This window comes from Microcebus murinus, chromosome 3 (genome assembly GCF_040939455.1).
Source record: "Microcebus murinus isolate Inina chromosome 3, M.murinus_Inina_mat1.0, whole genome shotgun sequence".
NCBI classification, from domain to species: domain Eukaryota; kingdom Metazoa; phylum Chordata; class Mammalia; order Primates; family Cheirogaleidae; genus Microcebus; species Microcebus murinus.
The window spans coordinates 32,138,381-32,162,731 of NC_134106.1; the positions used below are offsets into that span (position 1 = coordinate 32,138,381).

The 24,351-nt window shown below is 38.3% G+C and overlaps 1 protein-coding gene and 1 pseudogene across 2 annotated transcripts in view; one reads left to right on the plus strand and one right to left on the minus strand.

Moving 5' to 3' along the window:
• TMEM178A (transmembrane protein 178A) overlaps positions 1-24,351 on the plus strand; it is a 67,468-nt gene that overhangs the window by 21,371 nt on the left and 21,746 nt on the right. For both annotated transcript variants that reach the window (XM_012788526.2, XM_012788528.3), the window contains exon 2: positions 21,467-21,580. In XM_012788526.2, the coding sequence (XP_012643980.1) occupies positions 21,467-21,580 (114 nt within the window). The remainder of the gene's footprint in view (positions 1-21,466; positions 21,581-24,351) is intronic.
• LOC105884536 (nucleolar protein 16 pseudogene) lies at positions 15,783-16,276 on the minus strand (annotated as a pseudogene).

Below are 24,351 nucleotides of genomic sequence, written 5' to 3' on the forward strand. Positions count from 1 at the left end.
CTATAGAAGTCTTCTGGTTAAAGAGAATAATCTGGAAAGAATGTTGCCAGAGAGTTTTAAAATGTGTCTTCAGAATTTTCTTAAATAAGGTTTTTCTTTTAATTACCTACTTATCCTTCAGAAACTTGGAACAGTCCCATTCCTTATCAACATATTCCTTGTCAATTATGCACAGGCGCAGGCTTATGGTGCCGGGGGTGATGCTTAAGTACAAGGCAGCTGGAAATGTTTCCCCTTGGGTTGAGGGGAGTGATAGGAATGCTGATGTGCTGCAGCTCTGGGCTGAGCTGGTGGCGGGTGGAGGGGAGGCCTAAGTGAGCATGAGCACAGCAGCGCCTGGGGGCAGGGTAGGGAGCGGATGAGGGGACAGAACTGCTGAAGATGGGTGAGGGTGGGCCCACTGAATCCCCAAATAGCTGATTTAAGGGATACATAACACAACTGTCAGTTGGCACTATTTTTTCCCCCTGCCTGGTTGGCTATGTCCTCCATGCTGCTTGACATAAAATCAGGGCTGGAAACATTCTGTGGACATATTCTGATGAGATGTCAGCCCAAACGTGGCAGCATGTGTGCTATGAAATGCAGTGAGGAGGGTAGTAAGGTACAGGTCTGGACTATGTGCAGGTTATCCTGTCTTCTCCTTGTCCTTCAACTAGGCAGTCTGTATGTCCTTGTTAGGACTAGATGGGACAAGGACAGGTGGTAAGCAGAAAGAGAATGATAGCTACCCTTCCTGCTGTCATTGGAACTGGACCAGAAGTCCATTTACATTTCAGGCTCAAGTGCCTATAGGTGGGTAAATTCTGGTAGGAGGGAGAATGGGGAATTCAGTTTAGAGGGTGCAGCTGTGGGGGTGGGTCCTCTGTCCCCACACAGAGTCCCATCTGGAGATGTCAGCTCTACTTGGTCAAGGAGAGGTTTTCCCTTCCATTACCACATTGGATGTTGGACCTTCCACTCCCATCTGGGGCTCATGTATATCTGGGGCTCTGGGGTTTCACAGAGGTGGAACCCCTTTCCAGCCTGCCCCCTCCCCCTGTTCCCACACCTTATTCTCACTTCCTCATCAATTCTGTGCCCTTCCCTTGTCTTTCCTCTGTCCCTGCCAGGTGTTTAGGTACCTGAAAACCTGCATGGCAAGCAGGGAAAGAAGTCTTTCTATGCAGAACATTGGACAGTGGTTTCCTTGAGTCTGTGTTTCTGCTTCAGTGTGGGTAGAGGGCAGCCTCAATGTGTGAGTGTAAGAGCAAAGGAGATGGAAATATTCAGATTAATATTATGATAAAAGCAATGCTACATATCAAGGCAGGCCTGTCTGCTCTGTCCCTGTCCCTTTAACAGGATTAACTGGGTATGATCAGATGTAGTCATAGTGATTCTTATCTCATAACATCTGTTTAGATGTCTAAGAACTGGTTTTGGAGACATACAAATTCAATCCCAGCTACTTCACTTGTTAGCTGTGGGACTGCAGGCAGATTATTTAACTTCTCTGAGCCTCAGTTTCTTCCTGGAAAAGAGAGGTACTGACAGAATCTATCACATGAGAGAAATATGGGAAGAGCTCTCAGCATAGAACCTGGCATATAGTAAACCCATGGGGAATTAGTGTCATCACTGTTTAGTTATGTGGCCTTGGGCAGGCCACTTAAGTGCTCTGTGCCTCATTCTCCTTATTTGCCAAAGGGGAAGGATGTTTGCCTTATGTAACTAAGAGCCATGTGTGAGAAGGCACTTTGAACAAAGCATAACATGCGATGTATTAAATAAAAGCATGATTATCATTTTCCGATTACTACACTAAAACAATTCTGGTGGTCTCAAAAGTGTGCTTATCTGGCTGCAGATTTATGTAGTGATTTAGAGATGCCTGTGGCGCTGTTGGAGGAACCAGAGCCCATGGGAAATAGTGATAAAGGAAGCCAAAGACAGAGGACCCTGCCCTGACTGTCACTTCCTGCTGTTACCACTTAATGGCTTTGGGATTTGGCTTCTTCCTACCATAGGCTCTTGCCACTGGAAAGTAGTGAGTGCCATCCTCAACTCTTGTTAGAATACATCCTTGACAACGCATCCAATTTGTAGATTTCATTGCCCCTTCATTGCTTTGAATCTGGCACCTACCAGGACATTTAACTGTGAGAGGATAGGCTAAAGAAGTGAAAGAAAATAAAATTCAGACATGGCAGTTTTGCTTGTCATTGGTTAGATTGCTCATAATCATTGCCTTGATTATTTCTTAGAAAAAGTTGAAAATGTTGTTTCTAATTGGTTCATATTGCTTTTTGAGATTGATTTCAATAATCCATAAAAGCCCAGGAGTACAACTCTATCAATTATCAAGCCAACTATAGAAAAGACTCTCTCTTTAGGTCCTGAAGTCTGGCTTTAAAGGGACTCCTAGTTTCCATTTATCTTGATATGTATCTATGACATATCCCATCATAAATCCAGCAGCCCATCTGGTGTAGAGGACACAAGAACATTGTTCATGGTAGCAAATATGTTTAAATTTTTGTCACACTCTGAGCAGAGCTATTGCCCTTGTCTATATTTTCATAAATTAGTGGTACCAAGTGTTGCTTTCCTAATCATCTTATACAGTGTTAATTAGTCAATTCAGCTTGATCCACCATTCATTTTCATAAAGGAAACGAACTTTTGAAAGTATAGTGCAATTAGAAGGATTCTATCAAGACACCTGGAAGGAACCAACAATACATTGTTTTTAAGGATAAATTACCCTGGAATACTGCCAACCCATTCTAAAATGTGCAGACTTTCTCCAGTAAGTCTCTGTTTTCTGAATATTTGGGAAATTGCTAAAGCCATCAGTGTTTCTGGGTCATGATATGGCAAGTGGGAGATCTCTCTCTCTCTCTCTTTCTCCCTCTCCTTTTCAGAGTTCTAGTTTAGTTTCATTTTGTTAGTTTTTTGTTTTCGTGGTACCATATTCTAGATTAAGAAAGTAGTAGGTCCTCAGTCTAAAAGGTACTTGCTAAATGTTTGTTCAATGAATGAGTAAAAGAAAGAATAAATAAGATAGTTGACTTTAGAATGCAAAAGGTAGGCCTGGTGTGGTAGCTCATGCCTGTAATCCTAGCACTCTGGGAGGCCAAGGCAGGTGGATCATTTGGGCTCAGGAGTTCGAGACCAGACTGAGTAAGAATGAGACCCTGTCTCTACTAAAAATAGAAAGAAATTAGCTGGACAACTAAACTATATAGAAAAGATTAGCCGGGCATGGTGGTGCATGCCTGTAGTCCCAGCTACTAGAGAGGCTGAGGCAGAAGGATTGCTTGAGTCCAGGAGTTTAAGGTTGCTGTGAGCTAGGCTGACGCCACGGCACTCTAGCTCAGGCACCACAGTGAGACTTTGTCTCAAAAAAAAAAAAAAAAAAAAAGAATACAAAAGATAATGATTGACATGGAGACAGAATGGTGGTTTCCAGGAGCTGGGGAGAGGACATTTTGTTTAATGTGTACACAACACATTTTGTTTAATGTGTACAGAGTTTCAGTTTTGCAAAATAAAAAGAGCTCTGGAGATGGATAGTGGTTGCACAACAATATAAATGTGCTCAACACCATTGTACTGCACACTTAAAAATGGTGAAGAGAGAGTAATGCCAACAAATGGCAGGATAGGAGATTCCAGACCTCATACCACCATAAAAACATTGATCTTGACAATCACCCATGGATGAGAATACCTCTGTGGGAACTCAGGAGTCCAGTGAAGAGATTCCAGCACTCCATTTGAGCCAAAAATCTGAAAATAGGTACCTTGAAGAGGGTAGCAAGAACAGTTTCACTTTACCTGTGTCACCTCTTTCCCAGGAGGCACAGCTCAAAGCCAAGAGAGACCACTTTGGCCTGTAATTTCACCCATGGGGAAAAGGGAGAATGTAGTAAATATTTGGCTTCCACAGCCTCCTAGGATGTTTCCCAGGAATCCCACTTCAGCCTTGCCCCTCCCCCATCACTGAGGGGAACAGCATGACTGAATAGCCTGGGGGAAGTTAGGAGCAGGGAAAAGGAGCAGAGACTTATGATAACTACTACACTGATCACCAAATCTAGCCACAGTTCCTGCTAACTGACTGCAGACTTCACCAAGAGGTCCAACCACAAATCCTGTGGGATGCCTCACCTGCAGTGCCCTGCTAGAATTACCTGTCATGTGCCCCCAATGTGCTGTGTACACCACTGAGATGGCATATGTGAGCCTCTGCAGATGGTGTGTACCTGCCCTCTGCAGATGGTGTGTACATGGATATCAGCAGTAAGCTCAACTCTGTGGAATTAGAAGATGATGCACAACCTTGGACACTTCAGGGCAGTGCCCTAGCACACTGATAAGTCTCTCAGGACCTTACCTAACTTTGTGGGGTTGAGAGAGGGCCAAGAATCCTAAGACTGCCACCTTCAAGAGGGAATGAGAGGAGTAGGGCAAGTAAATCTATAGAAAAATCCTGAGAGATCTTCAAAATTTCTAGCTGGGCTGACTAATGAGGGTCATTAACTCCCAAAGCCAGTCAGTAAACACTGGGGGAGCAACTGCTTCTTTCAATGTAAAGATAGCAATGCAAAGCCTCAAAAAACATGAAGTATTAAAGAAACATAACACCACGAAAGTGGGGTATAGTTCAGGGATAGAGCATTTAATTGCATAACACCACCAAAGGAACAAAATAATGTTCAAGTGGATGACCCCAAAGAAATGGAGATCTATGAATTGCCTGACACATAATTCAAAATTTTGTCTTAAAGAAGCTCAGTGAACTATAAGAGAACACAGACAACTAAATAAAATCTGAAATATAGTACTGAACAAAATTATAAGTTCAACAAAGAGATAGAAAGAACCAAACAAAATTTGGAGCTGAAAAATACAATGACTGAAGTAAAAAATTCAAGAGAGAGCTTCAACAGCGGATTCAATCAAGCAGAAGAAAGAACCAGTGAAAAAAACAGATCATTTGAAATTTTCCAGCCAGAGGAACAAACAAAAGAATGAAAAAGAGTGAAGAAAACCTGTGTAATGTAAAGGACACCGTCAAACAAAAAAATATATGCATTCTGGAAATTCCAGAAGGAGAACAGCAAGATAGGCACAAAAAGATTTTTAAAAGAAATAATGACAGGAAACTCCCCAAATCTGGGGAGGCAAATGAATATTCAGATCCACATGCCCAAAGGACCCCAAATAGGCTGAACATCAGAGATCTTAACTGAGACACATTATAATCAAATTGTTGAAAGTCAAAGACAAGAGAATTTTGAAAGCAGCCAGAGGAAAGCAACTCATCACATATAAAGGAACCCTTACAAGATTGTCAGCTGATTCCTCAGCAGAATCTTATAGACCAGGAAAGAGTGGGATGATATATTCAAAGTGCTGAAAGAAAAACCAAGAATATTTTACTTGATATAATTGTCCTTCACAAATGAAGGGAAGATTAAGGTTTTCCTGGACCAAAAAAGACAAACAAACAAACAAACAAACAAACAACTGAGGGAATTCATCACCACTAGAACTGCCTTACACAATATGCTAAAGGGAATTCACCAAGTTTAAATGAAAAGATGCTAAATAGCAACATGGAAACATATCCAAAGTATAAAACTGAGTAGTAAAGGCAAGTCTTTAGTCAAATTCAGAATTCTCAAATGGTAGTGCATAAATCACTTTTAACACTAGAATAAAAGCTTAAAGACAAAATGCTAAAAATAACCATAGCTATAATAATTTGTTAGTGGATATATATTATAAAAATTGTAAATTCTGACATTAATAACATAGTATGTATGTGGGAAGGAGAAATAAAAGTTTTTGTACCCAAAGTCAGGTTGTTATAAACATAAAATTGTATGTTATTTCTATAAGATAGTTTATGTAAGTCTCATGGTAATTACAAAGAAAAATCTGTAGTAGAGGTACAATAGATATGGAGAAAGGAATCAAAGCATAACACCACAGGAAATCATCAAATCACAAAGGAAGACTGCAAGAGAGAAAGAAAGGAACTAAAAATAAAACAGTCAGAAAACAAGATCCAATTTTTTAGATTAATTAATTTTTTTGAGATAGAGTCTCACTTTGTTGCCCTGGCTAGAGTGTAGTGTCGTAATCATAGCTCACTGCATTCTCAAACTTCTAGGCTCAAGTGATCCTCCTACCTCAGCCTCCTGAGTAGCTGGGATTACAGGCATGCACCACCATGCCCAGCTAATTTTTCTTTCTTTCTTCTTCTTCTTCTTTTTTTTTTTTGTAGAGACAGGGTATTGCTTTTGCTTAGGCTGGTCTCAAATTCCTGACTTCAAGCAATCCTCTTCCCTTGGCCTCCCAGAGTGCTAGGATTACAGGCATGAGCCACCATGCCCCACGTACAAGGTTCAATTATATGCTACCTACAAGAGACTCACTGTAAGGGTACACACAAGCTGAAAGTGAAGAGATAGAGAAAGATATTTTATATAAATGGTAACCAAACAGAGCAAGTATAGCTATACTTAGACAAAATAGACTTCAAGTCAAAAACTGTCACAAGAGACAAAGAAGGTCACTATACAATTGTAAAGGGGTCAGTTCATCAAGAAGATGCAATTGTAAATATATATGCACCTAACATCAGAGCACCTAAATATATAAAGCAAATATTAACAGAACTGAAGGGGAAAATTAACAGAAATACAATAATAGTAGGAAACTTCAATATCCCACTTTTGACATTGAATAGATCATCCAGACAGAAAACGATGGACACTATAGACCAAATGAATGTAACAAACATCTAAAGAACATTCCATCCAATGGTAGCGGAATATACATTCTTTTCAAGTGTTCACAGAACACTCTCTAGGATATATCATATGCTAGGCCCTCAAATAAGTCTTGACAAATTTAAGAAGATTGAAATAATACCATGTATCTTCTTTTTTTACTATAATAATATGAAACTAGAAATCAATAACATGAGGAAAATTGGAAATTTCACCAAAAAAGTTTCAGGGTACAAAATCAACATATAAAAATCAGTTGCATTTCTACATACTAATAATGAACTACTCAAAATAGAAACTAAGAAAACAATCTCATTTATATTAAATAATAGCATCAAAAGGAATAAAGTACTTAGGAATAACTTTAACCAAGGAGATGAAAAATCTGTACACTGAAAACTATAAATGATGAAAGAAATTAAAGAAGACATAAATAAATGGGAAGATATCCCATGTTCATGGATTGGAAGAATTAATATTGTTAAACTATCCATTTTACCCAAAGCAATCTATATATTCAATGTAATGCCTATCAATATTACAATAGCATTTTTCACAGAAGTAGAAAAAGCAATTCTAAAATTCATATGAAACTACAAAAGACAGTGAAAAGCCAAGGCAATCTTGAGAAAGAAGAACAAAGGTGAAGGCATCACACTTAATTGATTTCAAATTATATTGCAAATCTATAGTAATCAAAAAAGTGTGATACTGGCCTAAAAACAGACACATAGACAAATGGAAAAGAAGAGAGAGCTCAGGAATAAATCCACACATTTATAGTCAATTGATTTTTGACAAAGATGCCAGGAACACAAAATGGGGAAAGGACCGTCTTTTCAAGAAGTGGTATTGGGAAAACTGGATATCTACACGTAAAAGAATAAAATTGAACAATTATACCATACACAAAAATCAACTCCAAATGTATTAAAGACTTAAATGTAAGACCTGAAGCTGTAAAACTCTAGAAGAAAACATGAGAGAAAAGCTTCTTGACATTGGTCTTTGCAATGTATTTTTTAGATATGATACCAAAAGCATGAACAACAAAAGCAAAAATAGTAAGAATCTGCCTGCATCAAACTAAAATACTTCTAAAAAGCAAAGGGAACAATCAACAAAATGAAAAGGCAATCTGTGGAATGGGAGAAAACGTTTGCAAATCATATATCTGATAAGGGGTTAATACCCCAAATAAATAAGGAACTCATACAATTCAATAGCAAAGCAAAACAAAAATAACTGAATAAAAAGCGAGAAAAGCTGGATAGACATTTTTACAAAGAAGACGTAGAAATGCAAACATATATTTGAAAATGTGCTTAACATCACTAATCATCAGGGAAATGCAAATCAAAACTATAATACAATGAGATACCACCTCATACCTGTTAACGTGACTATCATTAAAAAACAAAACAAAAGATAAATGTTGACAAGAATGTGAAGAAAAGACACCCTGGTACACCATTGGTATTAGCCATTTTGCATTGCTATAAAGAAAATACCCGAAGTTGGGTAGTTTATATAAAAAAGAGGATTACTTGGCTCATGATTTTGTAAGCTGTACAAGAAGCATCACACCAGTATCTGCTTCTGGTGAAGGCTTCAGGCAGCTTCCAATCAAGGCGGAAGGCAAAGGGAGAGCAGGTGTGTCACAGGGCAAGAGAAGGAGCAAGAGAGGGAAGAGGAGGTGCCAGGCTCCTTTAAACAAACAGCTCTTGTGTGAACTGATAAAGCGGGAACTCACCCATTATCTCAGGGAGGGCACCAAGCCATTCTGAGGGATCTACCCCCATGACTCAAACACCTCCACCTCCAACATTGGGAATCAAATTTCAACATGAGATTTGGAGGGGCCAAACATCCAAAACCAGACCACTTGTTGGTGGAATGTAAATTGGTACAACCATTATAGAAAACAATATGGAAGTTCCTTAAAATATTAAAAAGAAAACTATCGTATGGCCCAGCAATCTCACATCTGGGTATTTATCCAAAGGAATTGAAAGAAATATCTACACCTCCATGTTCTTTGCAGCATTATTCTCAATAGCCAATAGATTGGAAAAACCTAAATGTCCATCTACAGATGAATGGACAAAGAAAATGTCAGATATACATAAAATGGAATATTATTTAGCCTTAAAAGGGAACAAATGCTACCATTTGTGACAACATGAATGAACCTGGAGGACATCATGCTTAAGTGAAATAAGCAGATACAGAAAGACAAATACTGCATGATCTCACTTATATGTGGAATCTAAAACAGTGAAACTCATAGAAGTAGAGAGTAGAATGGTGTTACCAAGGGCAGGAAGAAGAGGCAGATAGATGCTGGTCAAGGGTGCAAAGTTTCAGCTATGCCAGATGAATAAATTCTGGAGATCTGTGTACAGCATAGTGACTAAAGGTAACACTACTGTATTGCATCCTTGAAATTTGCTAAGAAGGTAGATCCTAAGTCTTCTCACCACACACACACACACACACACATGCACGCACACACACACACGGCAACTATGTGAGGTGATGGATATGTTAATTAGCTTGATTGTGGTAATTATTTCACAATGTATATGTATAGCAAATCATTAAGTTGTACACTTTAAATATATACAATAATAAATGGTTAAGATAATGACTTTGTTATGTGTGTTTTACCACAATAAGAAAAATTGGGCTTGGGAGAGAGAAGGCAGTGATTGATAGTTGGCCACTTATTTCCTAACTGCTGGAGGTGAGGATGAAATTACAAGCACTACAGTCCCTAGGTCACACTTTATTGTATGCTTATAAAGAGGGAGAGGAGAGAGAGTGGATGGGCACTAACATTTACTAAGCATCAACTATGTGCTAGGCACTGTGTTAGGACAGTTTATGTGTATTATCTCATTTGATGCGTATGACATTTTTGAGACTGTGTGATCACTTATTTTACAAATGAGGAAATACCGGCTCAGAAAGGTCGAGTTTGTTGCTCTAAGTCACACAACTGGTTCCAAAGCCAGTTCCAAATATTCTAGTCTACACTTTTGCATACTGCTTCTTATACACACATATTAAATGCAGAAAAAATGCATTCTCAAGTTTCTCCCAATATTTGGGAGCACACAGGCTTAACTTTATGATAAAAAAAATTATATTCACTGATGTTTATACTAACTCAACAGTCATACTGGAGAGGGCAGAAAGCTTAGGTTTGCACCCCACACTGTTTGGATGCTTTCCTGAATCCAGGAGATTTTAAGTTCAGGGGTGTATTAACAACAGCTTTAGACCTGTATGCTATTAAGATAGCGTTTGTTCTGACTGTATTGATCTCTCTGGGGTCAGTAGTATGTTGTGACCAGAGCAAGAGTAAGCAGCAATGACTGTTGGCCTGTTTCTGTAACATGGTATCCCCATGGAAAAGAAAATACCACAGTGTGTTATGGTTGAATATCCACTGAGTTGATGGCTGTATTCAGTTTCACATGAGACAATGTCTCAGGGAACAAGATATGGGATGGAGTAGATCTTGTCTGTGTCTATCTTCTCTCCAAGGGCACGATCATGTCCCTTTTCCACACTGTGGTAACTCTGAGATGGAGAAGAAAGAATAGGAACTATCTCCACACTGTGGTTTCTTATGTCCTGCTAGGGAGAGAAGATAAAGGAAAGGAGAAGAAAACAGGGAGGGAGAGAGAAGCAGAGAGTTCTCAGCTGGGGTGGAAATCCTCCAAAGCCACATAAAGTCATATCTTATCTTAGCCTCAAGTCATAAATACTGTTCCTGCCACACCAGTTAAGTCACCAAATGTATGCCATGATGGTTCTGAGAAGCTGAGAATCCCTGGTTTTAAAATATTAAATATCTTATTACTTTTTGTTATAGATACAATATAATAACTACATTAAAGAAGATTTAACAATTAATTCAGCAAACCAGTGGTCATCCACTACCCTAAACCAATGACACTTCCCACTTCTGTACGGGATGATGCCTATTTGAACACTGATTTCTGGTTTGCTCCATTGGCACTTTTTCTTTTAAAACTTATTGTGATGATATTTACTATCTCTGAAATGGGTTGAATCTGTGTGGCTTGTCATTGAACCCTCCCTCTTTGGTCCCTAGAGATCCTGTGTTTGCATGCCAAGGAACTTACCTGAGTCTTGTCTTTAATAAATAGTACAGTTGTTGGGGTTTGTTCAGATAAATAAAGTAGCAGTAGTAATAATAACAACAATGGAAGCTAAAACTAATACCATTATATGATTATTTATTTATTTATTTTTGGTGCCGTGACTTGGATCCTGATTATTCCACTTAATTGTCCTATGAGATAGAAGGACTCTCATCATCTACATATTCCAGCCAAGGAAACATGCTCAGAGAAATTAAGTAACTGCCCAAGGGCAAAATGGCAATCCCGGCTGTCTTGCTCCAAAGGCTATATAGAATGAACACAGATATAATTCCATAATCACTAAGAAGTTGAGTCTCCATTAATAATAAGAAACATTTATGGTAGAACAAGATAGTATGTTGTGGAGAGAGGATGTAAACAAAGAATTACCTTCACACCTTTCAGGCACTTCCTATATCAAGCATTCTTGCTTTCAGTTGTTTTACTTTCATTGGAGTCTTATTCGTCTTCATCTAGAAATCTCCCTTCTCCAGGATGGTAGTCACCAGCCACATGAAACTAGTATTCAAAATGAGGCTTGTCCAAAAGGAGATGCTCTGTAATTAGAAAACACACCAAATGCAGATTTTGAAGACTTAGTATGAAAAAAAGTATATGAAATATCTCATTGACAATTTTCAAAGTATTTATTGCATGTTAAATTAAAAAGTATGAACATTAATCCCACCTGTTTATTTTTTAATGTGACTATTAGAAAGTTTAAAATTCTCTATGACTTGCATTATATTTCTGTTGGACAGTGGCTGCTTAGATTTACTAATTTTGTATCTCTCGCCTTTCAATTCTGCAAACTTGATGATGGGTTTGCCCTCCAGGGCTTTACCTTAGGGACTGGTTTTGGCCATTTGAGGCTCTCTCTAAAAGTTCAGCCACTAAACTTCTTGTATCTTGTTTATTTATTTAAGTGAGGGTTGTTCATACCCAATACAGGAGGTGATTAGGCAAACATTTTCTTTTGTCTGTTTAGCACCTGATTCGCTCTGAAATTAAATCTCTCTGACAAGAACATGGCTGATGCCCTGTCCTGTGACCCCGGGACTGGTTTTTCCTTTCAAACTGGGATGTGTGCTGGGAAAAATAGTTCTTTATTTTTCTGCCAGTTGCAGAATTTCCAAGCTGCCTCTGAAATGTTTTAGGAAACAGTGCAGATGGTCACTGACCCTTTCTACTAGAGAACCTCGAGCAGGATCACTTGTACTGCTTTGTCGTCAACTATTTCAGACGTATCTTAGACGTTCTATACCCAGAAAGAAGTCATAGCCTCCATTCACGAGGAACTTGGGATGTTGATAGGGAGGCAGACTTTCTGATCTATTAGGAAATGACAAAGACTGAGTAATCAAGAGCCAGACTGTAAGGCTCAGGTTTGAACTTCAACATAAAGCCAGAGAAGAGAGTGAACTGTATGGGCTGCAGTGTTTGGGGCTTTTGGAAGGCAGTGGATCTGGAGCACTTAGTGGGTTTTGGATTGTTTTAAGGTGAGGGCTGTAGGTGTAGGAAGGTCACAGGAATGGGCATGACATTGCCATGGGACACTTCTGGGAGGGGCAGAGGTAGCCCCTGGGGATCAGTCACAGGTAAGTGTAAGTGAGGTGGGGAATAGGTAGAGATGATAGGGGTCTAGAGTGTGGACTTGATTCAGGGGGAAGCCAATTGCACGTTCTTGGACAGGGGCATGACAGAGCCAGGCAATGAAAACCCTAGTCTTATGTTCCGAGGGACTGCAAGAGATTTTCTCATCTTCTGTTTGTCAAAGTATGGAAATTGGCACATCAGCAAAGCATGGAAGCTTTTAAATAAACAATTATATAGTACTCATATGTGCCAGCCACTTTATTTTTAAGTAAATATGTAATTAAAAAATAAATACATAATTATATCATGGCAGGTGAAACTGTTTCTCACAGTAATCAGTTTAAAGCAACAATTAAGTTAATGATACTGTAAAAGGCAGGTAGATGTCACAAAAATCTTAATGGTTTTCATATTTCATTTTACTGATGGGCAGATGAGGCTCTAGAGACCCCCAGAATTCACACAGCAGACTTATCTAGCAGTGGCCTGCAAGGTGGGTTGAAGGTTGAGTGAATAGTGGCAAGGGGTCAGTTAGCAGATTTTTCAGGAGTGAGTGATGGGAGAGAATGGAGAGGAAGCATGAGAGCCAGTGGTTGGGCCATTGTTCAGGCAGTTGTTGCATGTTTCTATCTCTCCGGACACTGGGTTGGGTTAATCTATGATTCCCTTTTAGGGTGCAGACTCCTGGTGTGTGGCAGTGGTTCTATATGGTGAATTGTGCAGGTGCCAAGAGATAACTCAACATCCAGTACTCACATTTATGCAGTGCTTACAATGAGCCATATCCTATGCTAAGTCGTGAATTACCTCTTTCTCCCTTCACAATAACCCCATGAGGTATCTGCCATATTCCCCCTTTTATAGATGAGGGAATCCAGGCTCAGAAAGGTTTAGTAATTTGCCAAAAGTCACCCAGCTTGGATTCAAATCCAAGTCTGTCTGACTGTAAGTCCTTTAGCCACCATATAAATGGCCTCATCATTGATTGATAATAATGATTTTTATAGCATTTTTTGGTGCTTCTCATGTTTCTCCCTCATTTAACCTTGAATGTGGGTTTCTATGACTTAGCTTGGAACTATATCATCTCTCTTAGCATTGGATACAACAGAAATTCATCAGACCACAAAGCTCCATTTCTAATCGCTGAACAACATATTTATATGTCTTCTTTTATGGTTTATGTCATCATTAAAGTGGCTCTACTTGGCCCTTTAAGAAGCTAATTAATCACTAAATATAGACCACAACTTGTTCTTTTCAATCCTCTGCATGTTTCTTCCCCCCATTGTGTGATGCCATCTGGTGCTATGAGCTCATGCTTTTTGTGTTCCTTTTCAGAGAGCCAGATTCATTGCTCTCTAAACCTGGAAAGCCAGTTAATTTCAAAGTTTGCATGTATGGCTTTGAAAAAATTGGAATCTAATGCCTCCTTGTGGATTTTCACAGTATCATTCCTTAACAGAACATTGCATGTAACGTCTGTCTTTGCTACCATCTGTGTGTGTGTGTGCCTATATATATATATATATATATATATATATATATATATATATATATATATATATTTTTTTTTTTTTTTTTTAAAGGCCCTAATTTGTCTTTGGAAAGCCATCAATCAACCACAGGTCTTTTCCTGTATGATTTTTGTCAAGTTTCATGTTGTCAGTTTAATGTGTGTGTTGTAGGGAGCCAAATCTTAATAACAAGCTTTCTTCTTCGAATCTATTTGACTTTCTGCTGTGACAGAGGAACAAGGGTTTGGTAACAAGGACACAAAACAGCTAATAGCAGGTCTCTGACATTGCTGCTGATCTGTCTTTCATTCCCACTCAGTCTTCTAATTCTGCCTGAAGTCTCTAATCATCCTCTAAGGGAGCAGAGCATCAGGACCATAGAACATTTTCTGGTGAACTCAGCTAAGGAGCTCTGGGCTCACCACCAGACTCCCGATCTCTGGGATCCTTGAGTACTGCTTGTTACTGTCAATCCAGACCTGATCATTCTCCCTACCTCCTTTCTCTTCTCATTTCAGAATTCTTGGCACTTTAAATGTAGCCTGAGAGCTCAGTGGGGAAGGAAAGGCAATTTGGTGATGTGTGCACTACTTACCTCATTCCTGGCACATGCAGACTGCCCTGGGGAAGGAGCAGAGCGCTGGGCCAGCTGCCCACCTCCTTCCTGTTACTCTTTCTGCCCACTGGGATCCTGCCCGTTACCAGCAAGGGGCAGAGGAGGAGATGGTCCCTGGTAATATTTGCAGTGATTTAAAAGCGACCACGTATTTCCCTAGCACAGATGCTGTTCTAAGGCCAGCTGCTTTGAGTGTGAGAGAACAATTTCTCCTCAGTCCACACCCTGTCTCCAGCCCTGAGATGCAGGTAGGATGAAGCCACGGAGTCAGCCACGTAGCCAGCCCAGTCTCCCTCGATTAGGAATCAGCTTTGCTGCCAAAAGAGCATATGCTGGTGCTAAATTAGAAAAATTGTTTTTTACTTCAAATTGACAGTACATGTAATAACTACAGCTCTAACTACCCACAGAATTAAGCTGCATTTCTGAAAGTCTAAGAATTTCTAACTTTCCTGAGTGAGTAGTGTACGGAGTTTGAGTAACAGTGTCTATGTTGAAGTTCCTGTTATAACCTTGTGCGGTGGCCTTAGGCTAGTAACTTAACCTCCCCGCGCTTCAGATTTTTCTATTTAGTGGAGCTAATAATATCTTTTATATCTGGCTCATAGGGTTGTTGATGAATATCAAATGCATTTTGTCAAATGCTTTTTTTTTTTTTTTTAGTCTTTGAGATTATCAGGTGGTTTCGGCCTTTTATTCTACTGATATGGTGTATTGCATTATTGATTTTCATATATTGAACAAATTTTGCATTCTGGCAATAAATCCCACTTGGTCTTGATGTATAACCCTTTTCTTTTCTTCTTTTTAAAAAATACCTTTGTTTTATTATGTACAGATTATATTCAAATAAACTACCCACTCTGAAAACAGCAGATTCTGGCTTTTCCATGAACCCTCAGAGGAATACAAGTTGGAGCCTCTGAGAGACACTTCCCTGGGCAGGAGGAATGTGTGTGTGTGTGTGTGTGTGTGATTCCATGGGATTTGGCCAGCCCCTCTGAAGCTACACACTTCTCCTTGCTTTAAACCCTGGCTTCAGCTTCCAGCAGGAGGCCCTGCCTGGGGCAAGTGTAATGTAAACCAGTCACTCAACCTCCATCTTACTCCTCTGCAAAGGACCTGTGAAGGCTTGCCACTCTGCTGGGTAAGACGTTTATAGACTTTGACCTTATTTCGAATCTGTTTCAGGGTATCTTGATAGTACTTCTCATCCTGGCACATGGCCTTATAGTCAGTGAGGCCCGGAGACAGGGTATGTCTTTTCTTTTCTGGAAATGTGGCTTCTGCCTCCAGGTCTCAGCACATAGGGCTTCTGCACAAGCTTCCTCTGCCTCACCTCTACATCCCCCTCCATGACCTTCACCTTTTTCTTTTGGAGGGGCACCGCCTTGTTGGGGTCCACAGCCAACCACATCTCCCCCAGGTTCTGCCACACCGATTTGATGTGGTCCCAGGAATGTCGTAGGTGTGAGCGCTGGATCTGCGGCGCCACCTTTCGTGGAGCATCCGGTTCAGACGCCTTCGGTTGACATCGTAACCCAACTTCTGTCTCTGGGTCTGGCACTTGGCCTTGGGCATTGCCCTGACCAGGGCAAGAGCAGCTCACTCTGGGTGCCTCTCACTCTCAGAACCTCGTGTAACCAGTATGACCCTTTCAAATGTTGTTCAATTCAGTTTGCTAATATTTTGTTGAGGATTTTTGCATATATATGCACAAGGAATATTATGTAATTTCCTAGTGTTATCTTTGGTTTTTTTTTTATCAGGGTAATAATGGCTTCACAGAGTGAGTTAGGAAGTGTTTCCTCCTCCTTTTCCATTTTATTTTATTTTTTCTGGAAAAGTCGATTAAAGTTTGTTAATTCTTCTTCAAACATTTGGTCAAATTTACCAGCAAAGCCATCTGGTCCTGGATTTTTCTTTGTGGGACGTTTTTTGCTAGGTTAATTATTAACTCAATCTCTGTACTTGTTATACATGTATTCAGATTTTCTGTTTCTTCTTGAGTCAGTCTTGGAGTTTGTATATTTCTAGGAATTTCCCATTTCATCTGTGTTATCTAATTTGTTGGCATATAACTTTTCACATGTTTTCACTTATATTTTTTATTTATCCAAGATCATTAATGTTTCATTCCTCTGTTTCATTCCTGCTTTTAGTAACTTGAATCTTCTGGTTTTTTTAATCTTGGAAAGTCTACTGAAGATTTGCCAGTTTTGTCAACCTTTTCAAATAACCAGTTTTTGGTTTTGTTTATTTTTTTCTATTCTCTATTTCATATAATTCCATTCTAATTTTATAATCTTTTTCCTTATACTCTGAGTTTATTGTGCTCTTTTTTTTCTAGTTTCTTAAGGTAGAAAGTTATTGATATAAGATCTTTTTTTTTAATGTAGGCATTTACAGCTATAAGTTTCCCTACAAGCATTGTGTTAGCTGCATTCCATAAATTTTGGTATGTTATAGTTTTGTTTTCATTAATCTCAAGTATTTTCAAATTTATTCTTGTGATTTCTATTTTGACCCAGGTTATTTAGGAGTGTGTTGCTTAATTTCCATGAATTTGTGAATTTCCTGAATTTTCTTCTATTATTGATTTCTAATTTTATTGCGTTATGGTAAGAGAATTTACTTTGTATGACTTTAATACTTTTAATTTATTGACACTTATTTGATTGCCTATTCTATGTGCATTTGAGAAGAATGAGTATTCTGCTGTTGTTGGGTAGAGTGTTCTATAGATGTCTTTCTTGTGTCTAATTGGTTTATAATATTGTTCAAGTCCTCTGTTTCCTTGTTGATCTTCTGTCTAGTTGTTTTACCATTTTTGAAAGTTGGATATTGACATTTCCAATTATTATTGTTGAATTGTCTATTTCTCCCTTTAATTCTGTTTTTGTATATTTTCATATATTTGGGAGCTTTATTGGTAGGGCATATACGTTTATAATTGTTATATCTTCTAAATGGATTGACTCTTTTATCATTATAAAATATTTCTGTCTCTAGTAACAATTTTTGTCTTAAAGTCTGTTTTGTCTGCTATTAGTATAGCCATTCCACCTCTCTTTTGGTTACTGTTTTCATGATATATTTTCTCCCATCTTTTTAATTTCAACCTATTTGTATCTTTGAATCTAAAGTGTGTTTCTTGTGAACATTATATGGTTGGATCATGTTATTTTGTCTACAATGCCAATCTCTGTCTATTAGAGTGTATAATCTATTTATAGCTAATATAATTCCTGATAAGGTAATATTTAAAGCTGCTATTTTGCTATTTGTTTTCTATATGCCGTATGCCTTTTTGTTCCTCTGTTCCTCCATTATGTCTTCTTTTGTGTTAAATAGATGTTTTCCAGTATAGCTTTTTAATTCTCTTTTTGTTTCATTTACTATATAATTTTTTTTTGTTATTTTCTTAGTGATCACCCTGTGAATTACAATTGACAGCTTTTTTTTATCTTGATAAAGCATAAACTCTTTTTTTTTTTTGATCTGCACATAAAAATTTGCATTAAAAGATAGTATAATAGCAGTAGAGGGCCCAACCTAAATGTCCAATCGCATCAATTTCACATCCATACAATAGATTTCTGTATATGCATTAAAATAATGTTTGTGAAATACATTTTATTACATAAAAGAGGTTCACCATACATACAATTGACATCTTAATTTATAACCTTCTAGTTTGGATTAATACCAACTGGATTTCAATAGTATATAAAAACTTTGCTCCTTTATAGCTCCATCCTGCCCCTTCTCCTTTGTATTGTTATTGTCATACAAATTACATCTTTATACTTTGTATGTCCATCAGCAGAGATTTATAATTATTGCTTTACGTTTTATGTATTTTAAATCAGAGAGGAGAAAACAAGAGTTATAAACAAAAATACATTTATACTGTCTTTTATGTTTACCTATGTCATGACCTTTACATGTATTCTTTAATTCTTCATGTGGATTCAGTTACTATCTTTTCATTTCAACCTGAAGGACTCCCTTTAGTATTTTTTATAGGGCAGGTCTGCTGGTGACAAATTCTCCCAGTTTTTGTTTATCCAGAAAGATCTTAATTCTTCCTTCATTTCTGAAGGATAACTTTGATGCATATAGCATTTTTGGTTGACAATCTTTTTCTTTCTGTGCTTTCAGTAAGTCATCCCACTCCCTTCTGGCCTCTGTGGTTTCTGATGAGAAATCAGCTGCTGATCTTTTGAAGATTTCTCTTATGTGATAAGTTGCTTTTTTCTTGCTGTTTTTAAGATGCTCTCTCTGCCTTTGGCTTTCAACAGTTTGATTCTGATGTGTCTGGGTGTGGGTATCTTTGAGTTTATGCTATTTGTAGTTCCTTGAACTTCTTAGTTATGCAGATTCATATTTTTCATCAAATTTGGGAAGTTTTGAACAATTATGTCTTCAAATATTCTTTTTTTGTTCTCTCTCTTTTCTTTTCTGGAACTCTCATTATGCTAGTGTTGGTATGATTGATGGTGCCTCACAGGTGTCTGAGGCTCTGTTCATTTTTCATCACTTTTTTCCTTTATTTTTCTCAGATAGAATAATCTCAATTGATCTATCTTCAAATTTGCTGGGTTTTTTTCCCTACCTGCTCAAAAGGTCTTTTGAGCCTGTCTAGTGAATTTTTCTTTTCAGTTATTGTACTTTTCAACTCCAAAATTCCTATTTGGTTTTTCTTTCTTTCTTTTTTTTAATAGTTCTGTCATTTTATTGAATTGTCTATTTGGTGAGACATCCACTCTCATAATATATTTTAGTTCTTTGGATATGGTTTCCTTTTCTAGGATCATATTTAAAACAGCTGATTTAAAGTCTTTGTCAGGCATGTTCAATATCTGGCATTCCTCAGTGATGGTTTCTAGTGACTACCTTTGTTTTCTTGTTTCTTTGCTTGTTTTGTACTGTTTTTGTTGAAAATGAGAGCATTTCAAATACAATAACATGGAACTCTGAAATTAGATTGTTCCCCCTCCTCAGACTTTGTTAGTGTTTTTGTGATTGATGCTGTTTGCTTATTTAATGACTTTCCTGAACTATCTATAAAATCTGTATTCTTTGCTATGTGAGGCCCCTGAATCTCTGCTTGGTCAGCTTAGTGGTAAACTAATGATTACACAAAAATGTCCTTAACCTTTTGGAACCAATAAGTGTTCCAGTCTTTGCCAATAGGCTCTGTGTTTATGTTGAGGCTTGTGTTCAATTCTGTTGTAGCCCTTACTTCCTGCTTACACAGAGCTTCAAGGTCAGTCTCTGGATGCATATCAAATGGAATGATAGCTTTGAAAAATACAAATGCAAGCTACTACTACATTTGTGGTCCTTTATCTGTCATTGCTCTCTTACCAGATTGTTTGAAATTTGCAAGCACAGGCACTTCCTGATTTATAAACATCTAATTTAATATGTAAACAGCTGGGATTTGTAGTTTCATTTTTTAAAAAGCTTCCAAAAATCAGAGCTAGTTTGGGTAGTGTTTCTCAAAGTGAGGTTCAGGGACCTGCATCAGAGTTTCTTAGGATGTTTATTAAAATTCAGGTTCCTAGTTCCATCCCCAAACTTTTGATTGAAAATATCTGGGGTAGGGTCCTAGAGTTTACGTTTTAACACATCCCACTCAGGTGATTTTTATGTATACTGCTCCTTAGGGAAGATGATCCTGTAGTTATTTTCACAAGACAGACTGACTCACTTGTGATGCAAACTGTGCTCAAATATTAATCTCCTCCCTTTACTGTCTGATTTTTTTAAAATTTCACTTTACTTTTATATTTCCTCAGACTTTTACCAATTGGAGATTTATTTACATTGATGAGGATTTTTTAAAAACAGCTGCCAGGATTAAAGGACTAATATTTACTCACATCTTTTAAAAAATCTGTTTAATCAGATTACATTTATCCAAACAATTGGCCAAGATGATTTACACTGAGAGAAGACAGTTTTGTATGTTTTTTTAATTTTAAGAGAGGGTAGATACTTTTAATTGGATTCAGAAGTCTTTAGGAGAAAAGAAGAATAGGCCGGTGTTAATTTATGCAATAAAAGCATGAGTTGGGGGTATGGGAGGAGCAGAATGTACTAGATAAACCAATTGCCCATATCAAAATATTGTGCTTATAGCTGGCAACACAACCAGATAAGGAGAGGAAATTTTTTTCCTTTCTCCATTCTACTTTCAAGGTCATTAAGGAATGACATCAGCTGCCCTAGGGTTAAATAGGCTTTTGTGGATCATCTAGAGACATAATCACCACCTAAAGCATGTAGAGGTTTCTCTTTATGGAAAAAAAAAATGTCTGCTGGTTTCCAAATAACACATATCCTAATGAATCTTTTGATGCTACCCATTTGAGAGTTTGAGATTTGATCAGATTCAGATGTGTAATTTATCTGTGTTAATTTAAAATTTTAAGCTGATTTCTCCCAACCATCTGTATAATTCTAAGCCATTGTCTTTAAGGAGTTTTGTGTTTAGGTAAAACAAACTCAGTATTGAAAAGCAATTAGGGGAGCATAGATCCTTAAAAAATTTAATGCATTGAAAAGTGAAACATGATTTTAAAGATGATTTCATGTTTTAGGTTTTTTCCTGCTCTGACTGGCCTGTTAATGAGAGTAATCAAGAGAGTCCTGTCCTCTCTCCCGTCCAATCCAGTTTAGGATACGTTATTCTGCCTTAGGTCTCCAGAATTCTATTACAAATGAGTAGACTTGTAAATCGCATTTCTTATTTCCTTCAAGGTATTGCGCAGCGATGCACAGCTATCAAGTACCACTTTTCTCAGCCAATCCGCTTACGAAACATTCCTTTCAATTTAACCAAGACAATACAGCAAGATGAATGGCACCTGCTTCGTAAGTATTCCTGGGAGAGGTTCAGAGAGGAAATGGTCTCTTTCTGAACACAAAGTAGTCCCACCACCCCTCTCAGATTTGGACCAAAAGATGTCCTTATACTCTGTATCAGGCTTGGTCAGAGACTTGGAAGATGATCATTTCACTATGCTGTGGACATAGCTTGATTACAAATAAAATGTGTGAAAACCAGGTCTCAGTCTCTGTGAGATAGCTTCTCAAAGTGAGGTTCCTGCTCAAAGTGCAGGAGCCTGCTCAATATTTTCTTTGATCCGTTGGGTATAAGGACTTGCTCTACCCCTTGTCTTAGTCAACTAAGGAGATTTTTCCATAGGTGCTCTTATTTTTTGCTCTGTTTATACAATATGTACTTTGGCTACTATGTTTATCTCAGATCTTAGTATTTCTGCTAAAATATCTTTATGAGTGTGTTTCATAATTTTCTCAGAGGGTGTCTACATCCCAATGGAAGGAACTACTCCTTTTCACTGTCAGGAAAATGTGAAACTCTACAAAGGATCATACAGTATAAAGCTAAAGAGGGCTGATATGTGTCTGAAAACTGTTGATTCAAGCTCCCTGGTGATAGATAGCTCATCAAAGCAAAGAACTACAGTGAATTCTTTTTTGGTGTTTACCCTCATTAGAGATTGACATTGTTGTTTTCTAGTGAAATAAGCAACAAGGTTTTCAGGATCTTGTTTGGTGACCAAAGCCACTGCAGGAAACTAAGTAAAGTCTCATTCTCTAAGTAAATCCCTCTGAATAGTAAAGGCTCTGTTGTGACTCTCAAACATATACATGGAAGCTCTTATGATATTGCCACAGCAGTGGTCTGATATTATAAATATGATTGGCAACTTTAGGACTTGAAAACCATAGGATAAAATGTGGTTTATGTCTTAATAATACTATTTCCTCAAAGTTCTTTCTTGCTGGCAGATTTTAACAATCATTTCTCAGCAGATCCAAATTAGAGTCTTAGCTAAGTGTCTTTATGTCTTAATTCTTTATGAGCGTGTTTGGAGTCCTTTGCCTTAGTCATCCGTCCAGAGTTACCACATAGTTACTGTAGCTTGGTCAGGTGAGAAAAGGTGATCACAGGATCCTGAAAAAGAACCTTAGCTCTTTAAGAGTTTGTACCCTGTTATTGTCCAGCAAGGCAATTTTTGAACATTCTCGTCTTAACCCATTTTTGGGATTCTCATGGAAAGATGCTTTGAGCAGTCTCATGCATGGCTCTTTCTAAGAAAGTCACACTTGGTGATCTGTACCATGTTTACTGGATAATATGTGTGGTACTAATGCACATTCTGTGTGGATTATAACTAAACCATGTGCATTTTCATAGCCATAGAAAATAGACCATCACTCAAACCACAGGGGATTTGGGAGGTTGTAAGATAATGGTAGCTGAACTATTATTACATTTTTCCCTGCTCACATGTGGATGTCTCCCAACTACTTATACCCTTAACTTTAAATTCAGTATCTTTAAAGTATTGCTTGCCCCACCCTTGCTTTTTGCTGTCTACACTTCCTCTTCTAGGCAGAAATGCCCTGTTTTAATTGGTTGCTCTGAGCAAGAAATGAGAAATCTTCTTTTAAAAAAGTAGGTAGGCTCTGTGTGGCTAAGATGCTAAAAGCAAGACTAGAAGCTACCATAATCCATCCTCCATGCAGCACCCCTAAGATGCCCAGGGGTCACACAAACATAACGAGGTGGCGGCTGCCTGGGTACTGCCACCTTAGAGCAGCCCACACTCCAAACAGGGCAGCGTGCACCTTGCTTGGCTCCATGTGTGCATGGCTATGTGTGATCCATGTGCATTTTTCCAGACATGTTGCCTGGCCTCAGGAGAAGCAGATGTATATTTGGGATCTGTTGTTTTAAGAAGGATCACAGAAATTTAGATAACGATGGGTTTTGGGTTTTGTGCTTTTTAAAAAGACAGTATCTTGCTCTGTTGCCCAGGCTGGAGTGAAGTGGCATCATCATAGCTCACTGCAACCTCAAACTCTTGGGGTCAAGTAATCCACCTGCTTCAGCCTCCTGAGTAGCTAGAACTGTAGGCATGCACCACTACACCTGGCTAAGTTTTTTTCACTTTGGTAGAGATGGGGTCTTGCTATGTTGCCCAAACTGGTCTTAAACTCCTGGCCTCAAGTGATTCTCTCACCATGGCTTCCCAAAGTGCTGGAATTACAGGCATGAACCACCATGTCCGGCCTTAGTTATCAATTTTTAAAGTTAGCTTTGGTCCAAAAAAACAGGAAGGAAGGAAATAGAAAGAAAAGGCAAAATAGCCAGAAGGTGGGCAATGAGAGTGCTGTGTTAGCAGCTGGAGGCAAAGCGTATGCAGGTACATGTAGTCCATCCAACTCTTGGTTTTGCCAAGGAGATGGGAAAAGAGCTAGATTCCTGCCTCGGTGATCACAATTGTGTTTTTGTGATAGATGAAACTTGACATTTGGGCATATAGTGGAGACTTGTGCCACGGGAACAATCCCACCTTAACCTGGGTAAAAATGGGTGCTCGGGTTGTGGGACCTATGCTTTGGGGGAGAGGGCATTTAGGAGCAGATGTTTTAGAGGAGAGGGTGTTTGTGAGCAGATGTCTCATGTGTGCACTTTGGAATGCTATTTCAGTCACCACAGTTGCCTTCAGTTTCTCAAATCTTTTTAGAAAATAGGCAGGAGTAGATGTAAATGAAAAATAAATTGGCATCCATGGTGCTGAGATAAAACCCTATTTCACTATAGGTCACTT